Below are 23542 nucleotides of genomic sequence, written 5' to 3'. Positions count from 1 at the left end.
ATTTATTAAAGGCAACTGCCACCCAGGTTGGTCCTGTGAGGTTACTGTATTCAGTTCTGGGTACAAGGATTCAGGAGAAAGAGTCCAGTTGGGTGGGGTGGACACCTATGCAGACAAGTTGTCTAGAAACTATGCCATATGCGGGACAGGGAGGAAAGGGAGAACTTGACCTTGGAGAAGATGCGCTCTCTCGGCGTTTGAAAGCCTATTGTGTGTGATGGGCAACTGATTTTGTGTAGAGGGTTTGTTCATTCGTTCATTCATTCATTCATTCATTCACTCAGCATTTACTCGGTACCAGCTGCTTTCAACACTGTGTCAGCATGACAGGCGCTAAAGTCACCGAATCGCCTAGAGAAGATGGACACACACACGTTCCTACAAGGCAAGGCAGACTAACAGAGGGGATACAGTAAACTACCAGCAGGTGTGGGAGTGCAGCAGACAGCATTGCTCGTGACTGCAGAGGCCGCCAAGTTCATGCGGATGATAGGGCAGCTTCTATGCTGGCGGGCAGGGAAGGTGGGGCACGGGCAAAGGTCCAGGCCACTCAAGCGCATGGCTTGTCTGAGCGTCGTGAGGAGGAGTTGTGGATCACGTGGTGTGGCAGGAGCGTGTCAGATGCCAAAGACAGCATTTGCGGCAGGAACACAGACTTGAAGTCTCAGCCAAGATGTTTGCACTTAATGGGGTAGGCAACAGAGAGTGAAATGACCTCGTTAAGCCCTCTTTGGGCAAGTTAACCCTGGAGTAACAACACAGAGGTGGGGAAACCAGGACACAGGCTGTGATTGCAACGTTTCGGAGCAGACAAAAGCCTGCACCAGGACAAAGAGAGATTAAATCAACCAGACAAAAGGAGGATCTGTGAAGGATGCGTTGGGGAGGGCTATTTGGGATAAAAATAAGCAACAATCTTTCTAATGATTCAAGCTCTTCAACTTTGCAATGGGCTGAGGGACCACTAGTCAGGGATGTTGTAAAAAAGTACAGCTGGATCAGCCTGCAGGTTGGAGATCTCGGAATTTGATGTTCTTTATTGATGCTAAGAATCTGTGATTACCACTCATTTTTATAGAGCAACAATCTTATCATGAGAAAGTGTATTTTGTATTTTAATACCAGTAATGATAGGTTCCTGAATCTGTGGAATAGCCAGTTGTTGACTTTGACATTCTACACTAACCGTACTAGTTAGCTGGGGCTGCTGTAAAAAAGTACCACAACTGGGAGGCTTAAACAACGGAAATGTGTTGTTTCACAGTTCCAGAGGCTCAAAGGCCACGTTGACGGCAGGGCTGGTTCCTTCCGAGGGCTGTGAGGGAAAGATCTATTGCAGGCTTCTCTCCTTCCTTGTAGACGGCCGTCTTCTCCCTGGGTCTTCACATGGTCTTCCCTTTGTGTGTGTCTGTGTCCTCAACGCCTCTTCTTATATGGACAGCAGTCATATTGGATTAGCGTCCACTGTAATGGCCTCGCTTTAACTTGATTACCTGTGTAAAGATCCCCATCTCCCAATCACTTGCTGAAGCATTAGGCATTAGGACTTCAACATATGGATTTGGGGCCGAGCCGGGGCTCAATTTAACCCATGACACTAACTGAACGGCAACTTCTCTTCACTCTTAGAATGAAATCAGAACCCCCACGTACACAGGCTTCTCCCTCTCCTGCCTTGTAACCAATCTCATTTCCTCAGGTTTGCCCACTGCTACTTTGGTTCCACCTTTTACTCCTCAGTCTAATTCAGACCTTCTGGAATAATCTGAAACCCTTCCTTCTCTTTTTGTTTCACAGCATGTTTCACAGTTTGTAGTGATACATTTATGTGTATGGTTATTATATGCCTGAATGTTTCCTTAGGCTTCGGGACCTATAGGGAGAAATACATTTACATCACAACTCAGCACACATCCAGACATTTCAAGTAAAGACCAATGCTTCAAACAAAACTACTTGTTCTTACCCTGTTCAGTGCACTCTGATATTCCGATTCCATTGTCATATTTTTTCTTGTGGTATAATACATACTGTAAAATTTAACTGTCCTTATGTATACGGTTCAGCGGCATTAAGCACATTCACATTGCTGGGCCACCATCACCACCGTCCATCTCCAGACCATTTTCAACATCCCAAATTGAAACTCTATCCCCGTTAAACACTAATTCCCCTCCCCGCAGCCCTTGGCACCCACCATTCCACTGTCTATGTATTCAACTACTCTAGGAACCTCATATAAGTAGAATCATGCAATAGTTGTCCTTCTCTGACTGGCTTATTTCACTTAGCAGAATGTCCGCGAGGCCCATTCGTGTTGTAGCGTGTGCCAGAATTTCTTTCCTTTATAAGACAGAATAATATTCCATTGTATGGACAGACCACATGTTGTTTATCCATTCATCCATCGACAGACACTTGGGCTGTTTCCACATTTTGGACATTGTGAATAATGCTGCTATGAACATGGGCGCAACAAATATATCTTCGAGACCCTGCTTTCGATTCCTTTGGGTGTATATACCCAGAGTGGAATTTTCTATTTTATTTTTTTAAAGTGCTGAGTGACACTTTACATCGACTTTACAGCCACCCACAGTGTATGCCCAGCCCCAAGCGTGCTGCCTGGTACTATGCAACGATTTTTGGAGGAATGTTGAATTAAACAATAGATGCCCATGTTTCTGGGTAATTTTTTCTTTATTTCTTCTCTATGAATAAAGGCTACAGGGCTCCCATTTTCCTTTCTCTCTTTCACATGTTGTACAAATGGTGCTATTAATGCACTGAATGCTATGGTTATATTGTCCCCGAGAGTGTACATCACTTACTATAATGACAACAGTCTTTGGACTCAGGCCATAAATTATCTCAAAATGACATGGACTAACAATCTGTTCAAATGTTTGGGTGCAAAATCTCACATTATTAAGTTTTCAGAGATTTTTCTTGAACTTTCTCCATAGATCTTTTTTTTAATGCTGTGTAGATTATACCTAATTGACTTAACATGCATAGCCTTGTAATTATACTAAAGGTTGCATTTTTTTAGAGTATGCTTTTATCACTGTGGGAAAAACATAACTGTTTAATATTCTAGGTTAAGAATGTAATAACAGTCTTTATCATCTCAAAAGCAAGTGGACTGAGTTCTTAATTGTTATTTGCAATTTTGCTCTAAAGGAAGTAAAATCTTCTAAGAAAATCTCCAGCTCAGTTTTTCACCTGTCCCGTTTCTGAATTTTCTTTATTCCTTAATCATTTTTAGTTGGGGCCATCAAATATCATACTTTTAACATAAATCAAGGACACTTACATTATTTTTTTTAATCTTTTTTTTATTAGTTTCAGGTGTATGAAACAATGTAATAGACATTTACGCTCCTCCCAAAGTGGTAACCCCCCTCTCCTAATCTACTACCCCTCTGACATCGTAGATAGCTGTTATAATTTCATTGACTCTATTCCCTGTGCTGTACTCCACATCTGGTGACTACATATACCAATATATTGAATTATAGTTGACATTCAGTATTATTCAGCTTCAGCTTCAGGTTTACAGTGGGACACTAACATTTTAAAAAAGAACCATCTTTTAATCATCTTTTTCTGCTTCTCATTTCCTTTCCAAGTTTAAGAATGCCACACGTCAGCTTTTTATGCGAATTATCCAATGTATCCTGATGCATAAAGCCACAAAGTGGAGTAGAGATAGTGTAAAGATTGGACACAAGGGGATAAGATGGGGAATGAGAAACTGAGAAGGGCAAAGTTCAAATTTGCACCTGTATTAAGTCTCACCCTTCAAAAGCCCCATCTCCATAGCACCTGCTCTTGCCTTAGAGATACAGAGGGTCCAACGGTACTGGGTAGGGTATGGAGACTTTATGTGACCCTCTGACATCCCTGTCCTCTATATTTGGCCCCCATTTCCTTCCTGCCAGAGTCCTGAAACACACATCTTCATGTGCTCTCGTTTTGCTGTCTAACAGCTCAGCTTCCGTCCCCACTGCTCACCAAGATGCTTCAGGTAACCTGCAAGTCCTCTGCCACCAGATGGAAGGGTCTCTCCCAGCCTCGTTCCCCTTGACCTCCCTGTGACAAGGCCCACCTCTTTGCAGCTTTCTGTGCTCTTAGCTTAATGAAACAATACCCTAGGCTGATTTCCCTGCCCCCTGACTGTTCCTTTGGACTCTCCTCTCCTCCCTCTCCAAGGCTCTGCCCAGCTCCTGTCTGACCTTGCATTCTCTGCATTAGACAGTTCATTTATTGCCTCTTTGCCATCATCTCCCAAATCCCAATTCTTTCACGGGTGAGCTGGTCTCGCATCTCCAGTGGCCACAGGACATTTCTAAGGGGAGGTTTGCTGTCCCTTCTCGGCCTGCCTGTTTCTCCAGCTGTTTGGTCCTGTAGCAGTCTCCCTCTGTCCCGTCCCTCAGTCTTTTTTCCTTCTGACCATCCGTGCCTCATGCCTTATTTCTGGAGTGCTGCAGACACTCTGGTATGCCCCTGGTCCCTGCACTTAGGGACCAGTTTGCACTCAGACTCATCCCCTTAACAGCACTCTTATCAGCCATTTGCTTGCGTGACAAACCCCTGCCTCCCTTTGTCTCCTGCTGGGTCTCCTCTGCTGGGGCTCTTACCTGGCCCCATTCTCTGTGTCCATCCACTCTTACTTCCCACTGTCTGCAGTACAAGCTGTCCAGGGCCAGTCATGTCAGACCAGCCCATTGGCCTGTCAGCAGGCCCTGCTCCTTTCCTCCACGATCACTGCCATTGTCCCTCATACTGTCCTTCAAACACCAGGTCACTGTCAAACCAACAGCACCTGTAGCCCTTCAGCCTCCCACTTGGACCTTGTTCATGAACAATCGTCTTCTGTTCTTCTGTGCTTGGTCTCCCTGCTGAGGCCCCGGACAAGAGCGTCCACTGCTCCCTCTGGCTACAGCAGCTCCTGCCAGCCATGGCAACCCTATGCCAAACGTGCCACATGCAGAGACAGAGCTCGTCCCTGACCCTGCCTTCTGCTTGTAGAAGCACAGGCCTCTCTGAGCCTCTGAGTCCCAGGAAGGCTCACAGATTTCCCTAAGAGCAACTTTCTGCTTAGTCTTCATTTCTCCTAAATGTGTTCAACCTACACAATTAATAGCTACAACTTGAAATCACTCCGATTTTTACATGTAAATGAATTCTAACTATCATGCAACAAGGAGCATGACTGTTATGCAGTCTTTTCTGGACCAAGCCAGAAGATTATCCATCCAATCCAAGTACTCTATCGTCGTTTACAAGCACCTTTACTTAAGGCGACAGGTAGTGAAACTCGTATCATCAACCTAGCCTGTGTGTGTGCGTGGACTGGCAAAGTTACAAACGGGTGGATTTGTGTGTTTTTCCTGCTGTGGGATTTTGTCCTCTTTCCGAGATAGAGTACAGATTTCCTTGGGTCCCGTAACAAATTAACAAGTGTGTAATGTAACGAACGTGCTCCCCGGGGGCTGGTCAGATGGGGGAGAGAACAGCGCAGACGTCTTAGCTCCTTGAAACGCCTGGACTTTCCAGCCCAATAGAACAACGGCCCCTTTTTGAAGTGGGAAGCCGAATCTTTTCCCACTCATGAGCAAAGGTACAGCGGAGTTATGAGCCGCGTGCTAATTCTCCCTGGAGACAGGACGCTGCTGCGGAGGAAGACAGTGGGGAAAGAGAGGCGGGCGCGCCTCGCAGGACGTGGCCAAAAGCGGAGTTGCTCTGAGGTGGAAAGGCAGCTGAATTGGGCTCTCAAGTTGTCCATGTTTGGTCCTGGAACTGCCAGCGGGCGCGGGGACAGCGCCTCCGGGGAGCGCGAGCTTCGGTGTCCGCAGGAAGGGTCGCCCTGGCCAAGTGACAGTGTAAACCCGTGGTAGGGTTCCCCGCCCCCTCCCGCGTCGCCGCTGCCCTCCCAGCTCGCCTTTGTCCCCTCGCCCCCAACGCCTCGCCCTCCGGGAGGAGGCGGCTCTGGACCGGGCGCTCCCGCAGCATCCCCGCCCGCTGGGCAGCACGCCCGCCCTCGGCTCTGGGGACACGGCAGGCTCCGCCTGGCCCGCGACTCCGCCCCTGGCCCCGCCCGGCCACGTCCCCGCCGCGGGCGCCCCCTGGCGAGCAGAGCGGGCTCCGGCTCCCGCGGCAGCGGCGGCGGGCCCGGGGTTGCCATGGTAACCGGCAGCGGCCGCCACAGCAGGGCCGGCCCCAGCGCCAAGCGCCGGCCGCGGCTCGGGCGGCTCAGTGTGGGGGTGAGCGGCGGCGGCGCGGCCGGGCCGGGGGAGCGGGCGCTGCCCGGCGGCCTCAGCATGGAGGACGGCTTCTCGAGCTACAGCAGCCTGTACGACACGTCCTCGCTGCTCCAGTTCTGCAACGGTGAGCGGCGGCGGCCGGGAGGGTGGGGGCCGCGGCGGGGGCCGGGCCGAGGGGCGAGGCCGGGCGGCCGGGGAGGCCGCGCAAAGTTGCGGCGGAGGGGAGCGCGGTTCCCGCCGCTGGGGCGCATTGTGCTGGGCCGCGGGCCGGGGCCGGGCTCGCCGCGCCCCCGCCCCCGCCCCGCCGCGGATGCCCAGCCCCAGCTCCGGCCAGTGCGCGCGGGGCCGGCTGGTCCCGGCGCCACCCGCATGAGCGCACCCGCCGGGCAGCGCGTGGGGAGGCCCGGCCACCCCGGGCTCCGGGGACGTGTTGCGTTCTGCTTCCAAACTCACATCTGTTTGGAAAGGTCTGGATGAAGAACTCGGCAAACAAATCACTTAATAACAAAACACTCTTAGGAGCGTGCACACAGTGTTTGTTGCGGATGGACCCTCAGCATCCATTCACTTTGATGAAAGCATCCCGGTTGAATGCAATCTAAATGCACACGCAAATGGACCTACCTTGAAAGTGTTTCCACTTATTTTGTTTATGGGGTGATAGTTTTTTGTTGTTGTTGTTGTTTTTTTTTTTCAGGAAGGAAACATTAATAGCTACCAATATGGCATCTTTTAAAAAAATGTAAAATCCTACATGCCTGAAAGATTTTAGTCTCACTAGCAGGCATGAAAGAGAGTTTCACAGCACATTGCATATTTTATCAGAACATGATGTGTGATAATTCATGCACAAAAATTAACAACACAATTTTTTTTTATATCTTGGATTTATTGCTTTATCAGAGGGCCCCAAAAATTTGTAACGGGGGAAAATATGTGCATTTTATAGAATCTGTCTATCGTGCAGATGGAATAATTTGGAATTCTAGACGCTTTGACAACTCAAGCTATTTATTTTGCAATTGTAAGTGTGACTTAGGGGAACTTTTATAGCTATTTAACACCTGTTTGCAAATAGTAGGTATTAGCTGTAGCAATAAAGATTAGTGAGTGTGTTGATTCCTCCTCTATAATGATATTTTAATCTCTGGTGAAATTTATCATCTGTTTCATGGAAAAGGGTATATTCTGATAGTTTTGGCAGCTTATAATTTCACATCAATCACAGGCAGGCCTTCACGAATTTAGTAATGCCCTTTTCAGTGGAATGAAAGTTTTGACGCTCTTCACATTTAACAGTCGTCCCAGAGCAGAACCCCTGTGGTTTTTGATCCTCGGAAGGTGATAAGGCAGATGGAGAGAGTACTTGGTACTTCGCTGGCCCCTGGAATCCCTTAGAGTCATGGGAATGGTTTTACACTCCAGTAGGTTGAATAGCGTTCTCAATTAAATTTTGGCTAGCTTCCTTAATTGCCTTATAATCAATCATATTTGAATTACTATTTTTGATGTAAGAGGTAGTACCACCTCCTACGTGCTTGTGATAGAATTCCCCCTGTGTTAGTTGTGCAAGGCATGTGGCCGAAAAATTAAATGATTTCCAGGCTTTTAAAAAATTCATATGTGGTCATATATGTTGACAGTTTGATTTAGGTTATGAAATGAGCCTAGATATTTTTATTTGAGCAGTTGTTTGAGGGCCTGGTCATATTGTACATAAATAGCTGTTTAGTCATGAAGTTGACCTACACATCTAGTCTTGAATTTTATGGTTTTCTGCCTTTTCTTGTTAATTGGTAGTTTAGAGATATTGGTAAGGTATTTTACTAGTAACGGTATCTAGAAGAAAGTGAAAACCAGCTCTTACGTATCGTATGGGTAACAGTTTAAAGAAAAAACTACTTTAACTAGAATCAAACAATAAGATCACTTCAATACACAATTGAGTAAATCGTAACTGTTGAATTACTTTTCTCAAAAAGTTCTTAGCTCTGTTACTTGTTATTTTTTGGTTACCTTATGAATTAAGTCTAAAGCAAGAATAGTCTGTGGGGCAGAAATGAATGTTAACTGATGATGTCTTACGCAACAGATGTTTTGATGTGAAATTATTCATTTTAAGAGGCTTCCACTAAGTGAAAATGTAAATGAATACAATTCAGTTGATTACTATGGTGATTCAGTTAAAGCAGTGGGTCACAGAAACACCATTTCACGGAGAGCTAAGTTAAACATTTGGTTATTTTATTAGCTACATTGAAACATTTTTTTCTTCTTAAATTAGAGATTTACATTACAGTGGCAAGACTACAACAGCATAATATATGAACTGAAGAATTTTTATATGTTGAGTACGCTCCATGCTTTTGATAGTGGCAGTAACTAAAAAGTCATAGTGATATATTAACTTCAGAAAAATACAACCCATACTTATTATTTGGATGACTGTCACACTTAACGTCTTCCTGGAGAGCTAAAGATAGAAGGTGGTATACAAATGAGAAGGGAGCAGGAGAAAGCTTTGTTCTAATGAATGAAATTTCTATCTTCCCCGTAAACTTTTTTTCTTGCTGTGTCTGCAAAATGTAAATTAGGCAGTATCTAGGCTCCTGAAAAGACTAGTTATTTTCATCTTTTAGATACTGGCTCTCTCTTTTAAGTGGAAAATTTGTGCAGTATTTTTCTTCCGAGTATTTAGAACTCTGTAAAGTGGGCTAGAAATCACAAACTTCTTTTATTGCTCTAAGAAAAGCTGCAATTGCTGAAAAGTGGAGAAAAGCTATAATTTATCAATTTATGATTTGGGAATTACCATCCTTTACTCCATATTTTCTTTGAAGACCTCCCTTGAGGTAGGTAGTATTACCACCTTCTTTTACATATAAGGAAACTGAGGTTTAAGGCGGTTTGGTAACTTTATAAGGTCACACAGCTAGTAAGGCTTGGATACCAGTCCAAATCTTTTTTGTTTTAATTTAATAACAGCTTTATTGAGATATTATTCACATACCATAAAAACTCACCCTTTTAAAGTATATAATTAAGTGGCATTTAGTATATTCACAGAATTGTGCAAGCATCACCAACCACTATCTAACTTGAGAACATTTTTATCACTCCCAAAAGAAACCCCAGTACTTAGTAGCAGTTACTCCCTTTCCCCCATCACGTTAGACCCTGATGACTGTGAACCTACTTTCTATCTCTTTAGAGTCTGGATGTTTAATATAAATGGAATCAAACCATAATTAACCTTTTGTGTCTGGCATCCTTTACTTAGCATAACGATTTAAGGTTCGTCCAAGTTGTGGTATGTGTCAGTACTTCATTTCTTCTTATGGCCAAATAATATTCCATTTTATGGAAGACTACATTTCGTTTATACATTCACCAGTTGACCGACATTTGTGGTGTTTCTGCCTTTTGACTATCATGAGTAATGCTGTTATGAACATTGTCGTGTGTACAGGTGTTTTTATTTGTCTTGGGAAGGTACCTAGGAATAGGATTGCTGGGTTATATCATAACTCTGGATTTAACATTTTTGAGGATCTGAATTTTATGACGTCTAAATCTCAAGCTCTTTTTATTATACCGTGCTGATAAAAGAGTAGGCAATTAAGGAACTGGATGAAAGAGGGAAAGGAGTGAGTGCAAAGAACAAAATGTTGCCATTTTATTTCTGTGTCACTTCCAGTACTGTCACCAGCCACAGCTCACCAAAGTATCAATGCACACCCCTGCTAAGCTGCCATAGGTTGTAAGAATCTCAGCGTTTGAAGGGACTTAAAGATAATCTCATCTCCTGGTTTATTTTCTTAAGCCTTTGCACTGTTTCTTCAAGGTACAGCTTCCCCAGGAACCCACATGTAAAGCAGATAAATACCGGGCTGCTCCATCTGAAGTGGGGGGAGGCAGTGCTCTGGCCTCCTGTCCTGCCCCTTCCCGTCCCCTGATTCAGTCCACCCACCCCTCCAGGCCTTGAAGTCTGCTGGAGGGGGAGTGCTCCAAAGGGTATTCAACCCATGCTTGAGCAGTTTCCAAGGGGACTGGGAACTCACTATCTCTCCATGCAATCCATTTCTTCTTCAGACAGTTCAGACTGTCAGTTCCTTTGTACAGTCAAAATTTGGCCCAAGTTCTGCCCTTTGGGTCCATAGAGAATAGGTTTAATCTCTTTTCCATGTACTAGGTCATCACATGTTTGAAGACAATTGTGATAGCTCTTTCTCAAGTCTTCTAGCTAAACATTACCATCAAAAAAAAAAAAAAAATTCCTTGTATGACACAATTTTAAACCCTTGATCACTCTGGTTTGCATGAGCTACACTTGTTTCCTTTTGTCTATATGCCTTTTAAAATTTGACACAACTAAATGTGGCATTCCAGGCATGATTTCTAAACAGAGCAGAGTAAAGCAGGATACTTCACCTCCCTTATTCTAAAGTCTATACTTCTAATAATGCTGCCCAAGATCATATTAGCTCTTTTGCTTGCCACTTGACATTGTTACCTTGTACTGATTTTCACCTAAAATTCTTGTCTGTTTCACATGTACTATGGTTAAGCCGTTTCTTTTCTTACTTTTACCTTTTCCTTTTGAGGGTGAGTTTTCTCCAGCAGGCAGAACCCTATCAGATTACAACACAATCATAATCTGTGTTATATTGCTGTAAATAATCCCAGGACTCATATAACATATTACAGCATTATAGTAACATGGAAGTCGTGGCCTTAAAGGGTTATGATTCTGGCTAATAACCTTTGTTCCATCTTACCTTGGAAGGTGTCATGAGAGACCTTATTCTATTCCTTCTAAAGCCTGTACGTAATGTATCTAGCAGTTCTCTGATATAGGTGGGTGTCTTCTCCTGCAGGTGCTACTCGTTAATAACCACGGCAAGTCAAGTCCACACTATCTGCTGCTCCCAGTCACATTTTGAAGTCACTGTGATAATCTTTTGAGCAACTGCCATTTATTTTTTCTGGTTTTGAAATGGAAGATTGTTTTAACTTTCAAGCATGTATATTTGAGGAATTAAGAATAATTTGTTTAAGATCTTAAATATCTTTTGGCATCTGTAATACTGATGGCTTTCTCTTACCTGTGATTATGATAAGATTTTTCAAGTTGGCCAATAGTTGGATTCAAAACAGGATCCAGGAACTCCTGAGAGGAAGTCATTTGCATTCAACAATATGACGTACCTTCAAACCTCTTTTGCATCCTCACGTGGTGACAGAGACCTACTTGGCTTTCTGTCATTGCAAAATTGGAAGAAAACGCTTTCACGGAAAAGTACAGAGCAAGCACCCACGTGAGGCAAGAGTTTCTAATCGGTACCCTTGGTGCTCCACCCAGCAAGGAATTTGTTTTACAGCCAGACCACAAGCATTTATGACATTAGAAACAAACCCAAGCATTTCGGTGGAAAATTCACGAAACTGTGTTTAAAAAGTAACCATTAGTTGGTTATTGTTCATTTCTGAGATAGTGTAAGCCTTTTCATATATTCTCTCAAATAAAAAAAAACATTTTATTTGAGTGGAGGGTGGATAAGAAAAGAGAAATGACATCTTTGTTTCTAGTGTGACAATCTGTTCATGCTATAAAAGTAGGAGCACGAAAAAGTGAATCCCGGAAAGCATTGAAAATTGTGCATTAAAGTATTGTTTTTATCAGTAAGGTGGTTTCTCCAAGCACTTAAAGTCAGTGGTGTTTTGTACAATATACAAAAATCTTTTTCATGAAAAATATTATTATTCATCTTTAAAATCCTAGCTTATTAACCGCAGCTTTCTAGTATTAGCAAAATATTTTCAGTGTCAGCAGAAGCATTGCTTTTAAAAAGAAGTTTGCTGTAAACTCTAAATGTTGTATAATTATTATCAATACAACTTTCGCCCACAAAACTTCATGTTTTTCTCACTAGATGTTTGACATAAATTCAATATTCCACTGAAAGCAGCACATTTGTCTTAATGTCGTGCAGGACGGGGAGGTGTCCTGGTGCCAGGAGAAGCAAGGCAATCCTGTTTGGTTTGCTTTGAAGAAATAGCTCTTGAGAAGAGTTTATCGTCTTTTAAAGAACTCACTTTTTAATTAAAAGTTAAGTAGGCATACTTCCAATTTTGTTTCCTCTAAAGCTGTATCTTGACTGGAAAATACTGTTGGTATGGAAAACCACATTTTTGCAGACTACTTGGTTGTATCTTAAAATGCAATGGTATGTTTATTGTGCCAGCTTTAAACTCTGTCTTTAGTGATCTACCCCCACTGCGGAGGGGAAGTTTGGACCCACAGGTGTGGATGATGCAAGAGGGCAAGAACCAGGTGGGAATCTGATAGGAGACCTTCGGCACCTGCAGAGGGAGGGCATATCAGCTGCGTGTCCAGCCCTCCCAGGGGTGGCTGCCAGATTGTGCCTTCATTGCGGTGGGGCCCGGGACTGGCTGTGTCCTTCATTCTGGGCACCAGAGACCTGTGCATCCCTGTCGTGGACTGTGAAGAATGCCCACAAATAACCTTTCAAGGTCATTGGGCAGCTCACAGTTAAAGGCAATGAGGATGGAAACGGTTAGGCAAGTATTCATGGAAAGAGTCCTTTAAGTCCACTTGGCAGATGGAGCCAATTTCGAAAGGCTACCTGCAGTGTGCGTAGGACAATTAAAAATGTGTCACATGTGGTCTTCCCCAGAAATATTAGATTTCCCCAGTAATCATCCCAGGCTCCTCTTTCCCCCACCCTCCCATCTCAATCAGTCCTGCAGATTCTGCTGCCCAATTATCTGATAGTCTGTCGCTTCTGCTGTAGGTCAGACCCTCATCAGTTCTCATCTGGGTTTTTGTTTGCTTTTTAAAAACAGCAGCCCCAAACTAGTCTTTCTGCCTCCAGTCTCCGCCCCTCCAGTCTGTTCCTTTTTTTAATTAAACAAGCAGTGAGGGCCCACCGCACTGCTATTACAGTGATGGGGGTTCCCACGACACACAGGAAGCCTGCTTTGCTCATTGGGAGCCCACCTTCAACCCTGCTTTCACATCTGGTTATTTAAAGACCCCGGGGGTAGGTGGTCAGAAGAAGAAGTGTGAGGAACAGTGGTAGAAGCGGTGGTAGAGTGCTGCCCGGCTCTGGTTGGGGCGGGTGTGTTGGGACGCCCTAAGGAAGATCTGGGGAGCCCTTTTTTCTGGGACTGTTAGAAAGGGGTTGGCAGAGGGAGGGGAGAACATTCCAGACCACCTAAGAGAGCATGTTTAGGAAGCCCTGAGGGGAAAGGACCTTTTGGAAATTGAAAGACAGTCTCAGATGGTGAAAGAAAAAGGAGCAGAGTGTCTTAAATGAGGCTGGGAAGGTCCTGTGAAGGTTCTCGGCCATGTTCGTAGGTTGGTCTTCTGCGGAGCAGAAAGAATGTGGCGGAGAACTTTGAGGCAAGGGAGTGGCTGGTCAGATTTCCAGGGAGTTCTGATAGAGGGCTCTGCCTGCAGTGTGGAGGGTGGGCTGGAAGGGCAGGGGTCAGAGAGGTGGGAGTCTGTGGTGTGAGCCAGGGAGAGGCCCTGGGGGTTTCCACTGGAGGGGACTTAGGACTCACCTGGACTTGTGCCACTGGGAGCCAGGAGAGGCAGCCAGGCTTCTGGCCCATTCTCCTAAGCGAGTGTGGTATGCTGAGGTGGAAGGAGCCAGAGGGACAGACAGGGTTCGGTTTGGGTTTGTGGGGTGGCAGGCCTGTGGCACATTCCAGCTGAGGGGCTGAGTAGGCTGTGGGATGCAGGCTCTGGAGCCCAGGCGACGTCTAGGCTGGAGAGAAAAAATGTGAGAGCCATGAGTACACAGGTGGTAACTGAATCCATGGCACAGATGAGCTCACCTACGGGGAAGTTAGACATTGAGAAGGCTCCTCGTCATAGAGCCTCCTCTTTGCAAGGCTTCAGCGTCCCTCCATCCCACTGGCACGCGAGCCCCTTCAGGGGTGGCTGCCTGTCTCAGCTCCCTCCTGCTCCTTCACCTGCCACCATCCCTGGCTCCCCAGTGCAGTGAGGTGTCCCTCCTTGGTGGCCGGGTGGTTATTTAGCATAAACCTCCGCCTCACAGTTATCCCCGAGGCCTGCCTTCGTGGCTTATGTTCTGCTCTCCCATTAAACGATCACCACCTTACAAGCAGAGGGTGGTCCCAGTGACCATCTTTGTGTCTTTGCACCTCTGCCATGCCTGGCACATGATGGGTTCTCTGGTGAGTATCACTTAGTGATACCAGGGACAATCTTCTGTTTCTTATAGCGCCTCCTCAAACACACACGCCTGGCAAACTGCCTGACTTGGAACACGTGTACACTAAATGGTGGTTAAATAGAGAAAGCCTCACACTGCTTTTCTGCACGCTTGAAACAATATATATATATATATATATATTCATATATGAAGTATCACACATGTATGTATCCATACACATTCACATATGTACACGTGTAAGGTGTGTGTATATGCACGTATACATATGTGTGACGTTTAACTCTTTCCCCCATCAAAGAACTAGTAGACTTAGGCATTCAGAAGAGAAGGCATTCTAGGCGAGGGAACTTTATGGGTAAAACCTGGAAACAGATGAAGGTGGGACAGTGAGGACGCTGGCCTGATGGACTCATTTGCACAAGCATTATAGAATACCTCCATCTGGACACGGGGTCACTTGAATCAGTAAGTGGAAACATTTGCAAAAAGTGTTTGGCAGTTTAAGAAGCTTAAAACAAATGATTTGCAGCCAACGTAGTTGACACAATGAAGTACTTCTTGGCAAAATCCATGTTTTCAGCAGTAAAAAAAGATTAGACTGTTAAACCAGCCTCCCCCCATCAAGTTATTTGATGGAATAAGAATTTTACCATTCTTAGAAAAATATGCTCCGGTCGAGAAACAGTAGGGTAGAGCTAGGACTCTCTTCTGCTCTGGCATTATTATACATTTCAGCCCCAGTTACAGCGTCATAAACGGTTGAAGAGCCTTAGGAACAGAACTCAGTGGCCCTGCTTCATCTATTATCAGTCCCTTGTCATGCTCAACCGTCCTGTGTGTAAACCGTGGACGCTGCGCCCCGGGGACTGAACGGGCGATGGAAGGCAGATAATGCCGTTCGCTTGGCTTCACCAAATGAGTCCTTTAGAAAGTAATGAAGCTGGATCGCCCCACTCCACTGCTCTCAGGACTAACGTCCAGCTTGCCGTGGCGTTCCTTTGCCTTTGTTGACAATGGCCTTTCACTGAATTGATATAATTTAATGACACAAAAATATGTGTTCCGACCGCATCTTGTACTTGATTGTAGCTCTAACTCCCCAGAGTTGTTACCTGCCCAGCAGACCTTGAGCTTTTCCGAGGGAGGGGCCGTGTCTCATTCATCTTCCTCCCCCCAGTGCCGGGTACCACGTGTATGTGTGTAAAATGGCAGAGGAGGAGAAACACGGACAGTTCTGGATGTGTCACTGAGCAGCAGCAGGTGTCACGCCGGCTGAGCCCTTACAGGTATTCCCCGTTCAATCCTTGCCACCCCCCTTTGAGGTGACTACTGTCATCTCCGTTTTGACTGGTGAGGAAAACAAAGGCCCCAAAGTTTAAGTAATGGGCCAGTACTTGTCAGAACTGGGATTTGGACCCAGGCATTCTGGCTCCACTGTGCACAGCATACTAGGTGCTCAGCTACGTTTGATGAATGAATGAATGATGGCTGAAGACATGGGAACGATCCTAGGCATGATGGGGGCTTGGGAGAGGCTAGTGGTCTGCCCCTTGCTCCTAGGAGAGGCCACACACTGATTATTAGTTCAGATCTGAGTTCCTTTCACTGGATGGCTGTGGGGTCTCTGAACAAGTGTCCTTGTCACCATGTTTCCCTTGAAATCACACACGTCCACCCTTTCTAAAGCAGAAATCTCATTGATCTGAATGCCCAAAGTCCCTCGGAAGTTCCCCATAGCTCCAAGGGCACAGGGCAGTCTGTGACCCGCCTCCCGCCTGCTCCCCTGACCCAGGGCAGCCTCTCCTCCCAGGTGCCCTTGGATCCCACCACACTGGGCTTCCAGTAGCGTGTGAATGTGGCAGGCTGGTTACATGCATCCACGTACGGCACCCTCTGCCTTGCCTGTAGTGACACTTCCCCAGTCCTTCTAACCTTGATGGACTGCTCATCCTTTAAGACCCAGCTCCCATGCCCTGGGAAGCCTTCCCTGTCTTGGGTTTCATTTAGATGCAGTGCAGTGTGTCCCCAGGCCCCAAGCCTCACCTGTCACTGCCCTGCAGAACCCAGCTATTGGAGGACCGTGCTGTGTGCCCTCGGTACCTGTGCGCTGGACCAGAGAGTGAGCCATTTCAGAGTGGAAATAGCAAATGGTCACTTTGGTCTGATAATTGCCTGCGTGGGAGGTTTTCACGCTCGCTGTTTGTAGCCCAGTCAACCGCTGTAAGCGAGTGTTGGTGAAACTGCTCAGTCTTTCTATTAACAGCGCTAGTCGCTCGGCTTTTCTGCAGCAGCCTTATCCTATAAATCATTCTCTTACTTTTCTCAGGACCCTTTTTAAAATTTCAATTCTTACAAAATACACATAACATAAAATTTACCCTTTTAACCATTTTCAAGCGTATGGTTCGGTGGCATTCAGTGCACTCACATTGCTGTGCCACCATCACCACCGTCCATCTCCAGAACGCTTTTCATCTTGCACAACTGAAACTCTGTCCCTGTTAAACACTAACTCCCATTCTCCCCTCCCCGCCCCTGGCAACCCCAATTCTACTTTTTGTGCCTGTGACTCTGACAGCGATAGGTCCTTCATGTAAGTGGAATCACGGTGTGTGTCCTTCTGTGATGTCACTTGCAGAAACTTTTCTCAAGCTACAGTTTTGTGAAGTTATAGAATCCCAAAGTGAACAATGTCTAACTAAGTATTCAAAGCCGGGGGCAAAGACTGTGATAATTAACCTTGAAGTTCAAGGCTACACAGAACTCCTTCTGGGGTGTCACCAGATCACACCCACATGCATTGCCAGCAGCTCTGCCCGGCCTGTGTAAAGTCTAAGCATCTTATCTCTAGAATCCCTGTAATAAATAGTGTGTTCTTTTCCCCAGGCTGGCGTCAGTACAAGGCCGGGTCAAGGAGGATGGTGCAGAATCCTGGAAGTGGGGCTCAGGCTGCTCACTGCCCTTTACACCCAGCGAACAGCAACAAAGCCTGCTCTGACAAGCAGAGAATGCTGACAAGTGTCTAAGCTCTTGTAGGAATGGGGGAGGTGGAAAAAATTTAGAGCAGTTTGGAAAAATGATGAGGGTCATATGTTTGCTGAAGAAATTCCATGACATATGCCTTCTTATCACCAATAGCATGTGTGCTCTCCCAACCAGCTGATACTCCCAGAAAGGAAACAGACGTGGGACCCGTGGTCTAGGAAGGCTCTGGACCGGAGTCTTGGAATATCTCTGACTGTCTGAGTTTTGTTTGTTTGTTTGTTTGTTTGTTTTGTTTTGTTTAAAGATTGCAGTTGCACATTTGGTGCAGTCCTCTGACATGAATGTGTGATTGGAGCATCTCGTTTGTAGAGCTATTGAAAAAGATAAGCAGGCATAGGCTACACATGTCCAAAATAAGTCGTGAACTCTTGAGAATTAGTAGAAAAGATTACGTGCATTTCTCTCAAGACCTGCTGCAATCTATCACCAACTTACTTTCCCTGAGGTGCAAAGCAACGGGCTTTGGAGACACAGGTCTTGATTCTGCCAATTATGAAGAAGCTGAGGAATAAACGCCCTGACTCCGCTCTCCTCCCTTCCTCCTATCTGCTGCTCTGTGGCCTGTTGGTCACACCCAGAGGGAAGCCGAGAGCAGGGAGCATGTTACAGCCTCCCCCCTCCACTCGGGCAGCCCCCTCGCACAGAGGATGGAGCAGAGAACAAGAGAGAGGGTCTGGAGGGCGAGCACAAGGGGCCCGTCTGTGTCGTCCAGAATGGAGATGTTACTCTTTAGTATTAAAGTCGCCTTTGTGTTTTGACGGTTGCAGTTACATCGATGTATCCTAGTTCCTGAAGCCACGTAGGAATCCCATCACTGTTGGAGTTGGGGTCTTAGCACATCCCCCTGCCTACTGGGTGCGTTGTTCCTCCGAGTGCCGAGATTTCCCATGGCTCTGTAGTCCTGCCGTGTCAACCCCTCCCCCCTCCCTCCTGTCCCCATACTGAAATACAGTTCATCCTGGGGACGCAGCCTGCAGATGTCTCCCCCGGTCTACCGGGGTGACTGGTCTTTCCTCTGCGTTTCCAGATTATGGAAACCTCTGCTTGATGCTCGGTTCAGTCCACCTGGCATAATGGTTAACTGTGTAGCTTTCGTGTCCACTGCCAGCTAGTGCGTTCCCTGACGGTAGGGACCCTGCATTGTCTTTACATGGGGCTCCCTCCTGCTGTCTGCATGGTGCCCTGCGACTCGTGTGTGTTCCATAGATGCTTGTGGAATGAGAAATCACGTACTGAGATTATACAGAGGGCCATGCCATCTTTCAGGCATCATAGAAGGCGAGGGAGAGCTTCTGATCCTGAAGCTTTGCAGTGTCACCCAGAACAGTCTCCTCGTCACTGCACTGGGGTAACGCGCAGTCGTGTGTAGCAAAACCCCTTCATTATTGCACAATGGATTGGATGTACAGACCTGGCGAAAAACAATACAGAGGGTGCCAAAAAATGTATACACGTTTTAAGAAAGGAAAAAACTATTTTAAAATTGTAATCCAATGAATGAAGCCAGCATTCATTTGATTAACGCCATCTTTTGAGCGAACGTCATACTACACATTGCTACATAATTCAATTCAACTTCGAAAAGTAATACATAGATAACATCTCTGAAAATGTGTATACGTTTTTTTGGCACCCCTGGTGTATACTGGTACAATTGTATTTTGCTTAGATGACTATTTTTGTCATTGTTGTTTGACATGGCTTCTGAACACGGGCCAACCAGTGCAGTCTGTTCCAGCGCTGGAGGGGTTTCTTGAGAGACGCTGCAGAACAGAAAGCTACGTCTGCCAGACACTGTGGTATAAGGAATTTTTCAAGAGTGATTTAGAGACACTACTTTCATTTCATTTACTAACCTTAACACATAACCCAACGGAAACCATTCTCCGCTCTCACTTTTTATAGCTTTAAAAGCACTTTCAGATCTGTTTCCCATTTATTTCTCATGACCAAACTCTAAGGTTAAGTCAAATGCTGTTTTATCACATTCGTTCCACAGATGGTCAGGCCGACGGTTGGCTGTTAAGTAATGTCACCAAGGCCACTCTGTTCAGTGAGGGATGGATCTCAAACGCAGGTCTCCTGACGAAACCTGGGCCCTGTGAACGAGGCTGTGTTGCCTTCTATGGATGTCTTCGCGCTAATATCCCCATGAGCTGGGAATCTGCCTTTATAACAGCACTTTGTTTAAAAAGTAAATATAATACTTATAATAGCATCTTTCGTTCTGCCAATTTTGTTGTTTTTTTATTGGACCTTGAAAACTATTTATTGATACACCCTGCTTTAAGAAAACCTGACATTCAAAAATCTGGGTGTACAAAATATAAGGTAGGACAAGATTACTGACAGGATTCCATAACATTTTCTTAAAACTGTAAATTTCCTTCTCTGCTTAAATATGATCACTAAACGTTTGCCTTCTTCAGGGCCACATCCTGGGTAAAGTGCCTTGCCCTGTTTTTTTCTTGTTTTTGTTTGTTTGTTTTAAATTCTTCTTCCCAAGTTGCAGTATGCGGTATCTTAGAGGTGGGAGATTGCGGGCTTTGCAGTGGTACGTCCTTCCTTGGACATGTCCCCGTTCTGGCCGCAGCATGGGCTGAAACACAGCCTGTCCATCCCTGCCATGAGGTTTATCTCAGATGCCTTGGGACCCAATAGCCCTGAGGTCTGAGAACTGTAGCTTCTAAGTCAGCCCACCATCCCTTAGCTGGGATTTCAAACTCCGCAGGCTCTGAAAACCAAATTTTTTGTGTGACTCATTTGGTAGATTTCGCCTGATACGAATCATTTGGTGGGGGTGGGGTGGGGGACTCATCTGAACTGAAACATGGGGCTTTTAATGGTTTATATGGATTTCTTTTCATATAAACCATTTCTTTTCTGCTTTTCTGTGGAGGTATTTTTGAGTGTGGTTACAGGTGCCGCCCCAGACCCTCCTGGGGGTTTGGGGTGACGTATGGAATATGGTCCATGCTTCATTCTGCAGTCAGAACCTGAAATCAGAGGCATTTCAGCCCCAGAGGCTTTAGGGAAGGGTTTGTGGCCTGGTGGGACCTGGTAGCCAAGCTGGCACGCGGCCCAGGGGGCTGCTGACGAGACTCTGCCCAAAGGTCTTGCCTGCGTTCTCTATCCATGGGCAGTGGCCCCACATTTGACTGACATTCAGCAGAAAGCCTGGCTTATTGCTGAATGGGGCCTCTGGGGGAACCATGAGGCCATTGTACCACTGTCACCTGTCACAGTGTCCTCTAGAGCCAGCCAGGGGCCTGCAGAACCAAGCAACCAGATATGCCAAGTTTTGTCCCGAGAAAGCCAAGTTCAGAGACGACTGACTTTACTCAATCCCTCCCTCCCTCCCTCCCTCCCTCCCTCCCTCCCTTCCTTCCTTCCTTCTTCTTCCCTCCCTCCCGCCATTCCTCTCTTCCTTCCTTCCGAATTGGAGTGTCTGCTATTAACAAGGGCTGGCATTTGGCTTGTGAAAAGGAACAGTGATGCTTCACATCTGCTTACTATCTACAGCTTCTTGTTCTGTTGTCGTTTCTCCTTCTGTCCTTGCAACAGTCCCGTGGCATAACTGGGGCTGGCCTTTCTCGTAGCAGAGGAACTGAGGGTTAAATCATTCCACAAGGATGCACAGCTCTCAGTCTGTAGACCCCAGGCCTCATGCTTTTCCTTTTCTGCAGCCTTCAGAGGCCCTCAAAATTATTTGTTGATTTGAACCAAGTTCCTGCCTTCTACGATTCAGCTCTTCAAAACCCAATCCAAAAAAACCCCGACCAAATCCAAATGTAGTGGTGGCTCCTTTCAGATCCGGGGATAGACCATCGACCTTGGTGGCCTCGGTGTTCCATTCTGGGAAGTGGCCTTCCTAATCCTCGCAGGTGCATCAGTGTGTGCCTGTGCTTTGTGAATTGTAAAATGCTACCTGATCACATGGTGAAGTATTTCCCTATCTTTTCTCTGCCCCCCACATCCAGATATGTCAGTCTGGAACCCTCCCATGGTGTTCCCCCCATGTCTTTTTGGGGTTTACCACATATACTTCTTTCCACACTCTCCCTTCTGACGTCCTCAAGAGCACAGCCTCTGATGATTTCACTCATGTTTGAGAGCCGTGTGTGGCCAAGCTTACTAAGTGAACCGTGCATGTGTAGAGTTCACACTCCCCAGAGATGTAGCGCTTGTAACGTAGGTTACAAGTGTAGGTGCTTCGCGCTTGCCTACGGTGTCAGTGGTGCCCTGGCAGGTATCAGTCACACGTGCCTGAGGGCACTTACAAGGCTCTGTCTCTATGACACCAAAGCAGCTGGGTATAGACTGAGAAAGAAAGTCAATCGAAGGAATGTTGTTTAACCTAAGTCTAAAAATGTGTATGTTAGGCAATATCCAGATGGTGATTCTGTTTCAGTGTAGTGTAACTAGCAACATTAGTGGTTTACGAGCCTTGTGGCCTTTTGGAGGAACCATCTAGCATTCAGGTGCTTCTGGGAATTTCTCCCCTGCCAGGAGCCCCTGGGTGACCTCCTCTGTGGCATTGTGCACCCCCAAGCCCTCATCGTCCCCTTTCCCTCCGTATACAATGGGCTGTACAATTCGTCTGGGTCAGGTTACCTCCACACCAAAGAGACTCAGAGTGTTAAGATTTAGGGCCAGTTTGACGGGAGTGGGGGTGGGAGGGGGACCCAGGCTTCTCTGCAGGGTGGCTGAAAGTTTCAAGGGTCAAGGAAATAATGTAAACCTTTGAATAGAGGCTCCTGAATAGTTTGTTTGGAGTCCCCAGTGACTAGCATCTCTGTTACCAACGGCTTTGTTCCAATGTGCTTTTCTTTAGCTAAACAGTCTTACATGGGTTTCAAAGCGAGTGAGCAGATAAAGTGTTTCTGAGTGTAATAATTCTCCTTTCTGATCCATTGGAGAGTGGGCAGAGAGGCCATAAAGCAAAGAAAGCCTCTCTAACTTATCTTCCCCAAATCCGTCCCACATGCGGTCAGCTCCCCGGCTTCCTCCTTAAAGCTGAGTAAATGGGGTGCCGCCCACGGCGGTGAAGGAGCCTGTTTGGCCCAGGAATCTGCCTTAGCGACTGTTCTTGAGGAAAGATGATTAAGCTTGTTATCCTGAACAAAAGGATTAGGGCCGAACCAGTTTAGTGTGCTTTAAAATACCACCCTGTCGTTGTGTTTCTCAATGAGGGAGCAACAAATGACAGTCTTGTGCAAGAGAAATACCTGCTTTTGATTTAAGGGGGGGATAAAAAAGAACCGTCGCTTGGCTTTTTTTTTTCAGATCTTCAAGGCAAAAATTCAAATGCCCTCGCGTAGATATTTATGTAGGCTTTTTTTGGTTATAGAGCAAATACTCTGGTAGATTGTCAGGACTGACAAAAACAACTGTCTTCACCTGTTAAAAATACAGAGATGTAAGAAGACTGTGCATTTTGCATATGCAGTCCTGGGCCACATAATGGTATTTCAGTCAACGACAGACCAAATATACAAAGATGGTCTTGTGAATTCATGGAGCTGAAGAATTCCTATGGCTTCATGGTGATGCTGTGAGGCGTATAAAAGTGTAACACGTACACATATACAGGACGTAATACATGATAATAAATGGCATGTCACTGGTTTGTAGATTTACTGTACTATACTTTTTATTGTTATTTTAGAGTGCACGCTTCCTGCTTATAAGAAAGTTTGCTATAAAACAGTGTGCCTGTCACTCTGGGAGCAGCCTTATACATTTCATGTTTACTGCGTCTTTCTTTTTTATATATATATATATATATATATATATATATATATTACTCTTTTTCAGTATACTTTCGGTATACAATTCACAGGTGTACAGAACAAGAGAATGATTAGACATTTATACATTTCACAAAGTGACAACCCCACCAAGTCCACTACCCATCTGACGCCATACATCACTGTTATAATATCATTGACTATGCTCCCTAGGCTGTACTTTACATCCCGTGACTGTGTGTATGTGTGTGTG

At 45.8% G+C, this 23542-nt stretch overlaps 1 protein-coding gene across 8 annotated transcripts in view; it reads left to right on the top strand.

The window, feature by feature from the left end:
- The window catches only part of EML1 (EMAP like 1), a 160767-nt gene that overhangs the window by 42313 nt on the left and 94912 nt on the right, over window positions 1–23542 (top strand). For 4 of the 8 annotated variants that reach the window (XM_074326942.1, XM_074326941.1, XM_074326940.1 and 1 more), the window contains exon 1: window positions 6174–6393. The exons of the other annotated variants lie outside the window; for them this stretch is intronic. In XM_074326942.1, the coding sequence (XP_074183043.1) occupies window positions 6189–6393 (205 nt within the window). In that variant the 5' untranslated portion in view covers window positions 6174–6188. Of the gene's footprint in view, window positions 1–6173; window positions 6394–23542 lie in introns of those variants that run through there. 8 annotated transcript variants of the gene reach the window in all.

Source organism: Rhinolophus sinicus, linkage group LG03 (assembly GCF_036562045.2).
Source record: "Rhinolophus sinicus isolate RSC01 linkage group LG03, ASM3656204v1, whole genome shotgun sequence".
Lineage (NCBI taxonomy): Eukaryota > Metazoa > Chordata > Mammalia > Chiroptera > Rhinolophidae > Rhinolophus > Rhinolophus sinicus.
This window is presented reverse-complemented; position numbering and strand designations above follow the sequence as displayed.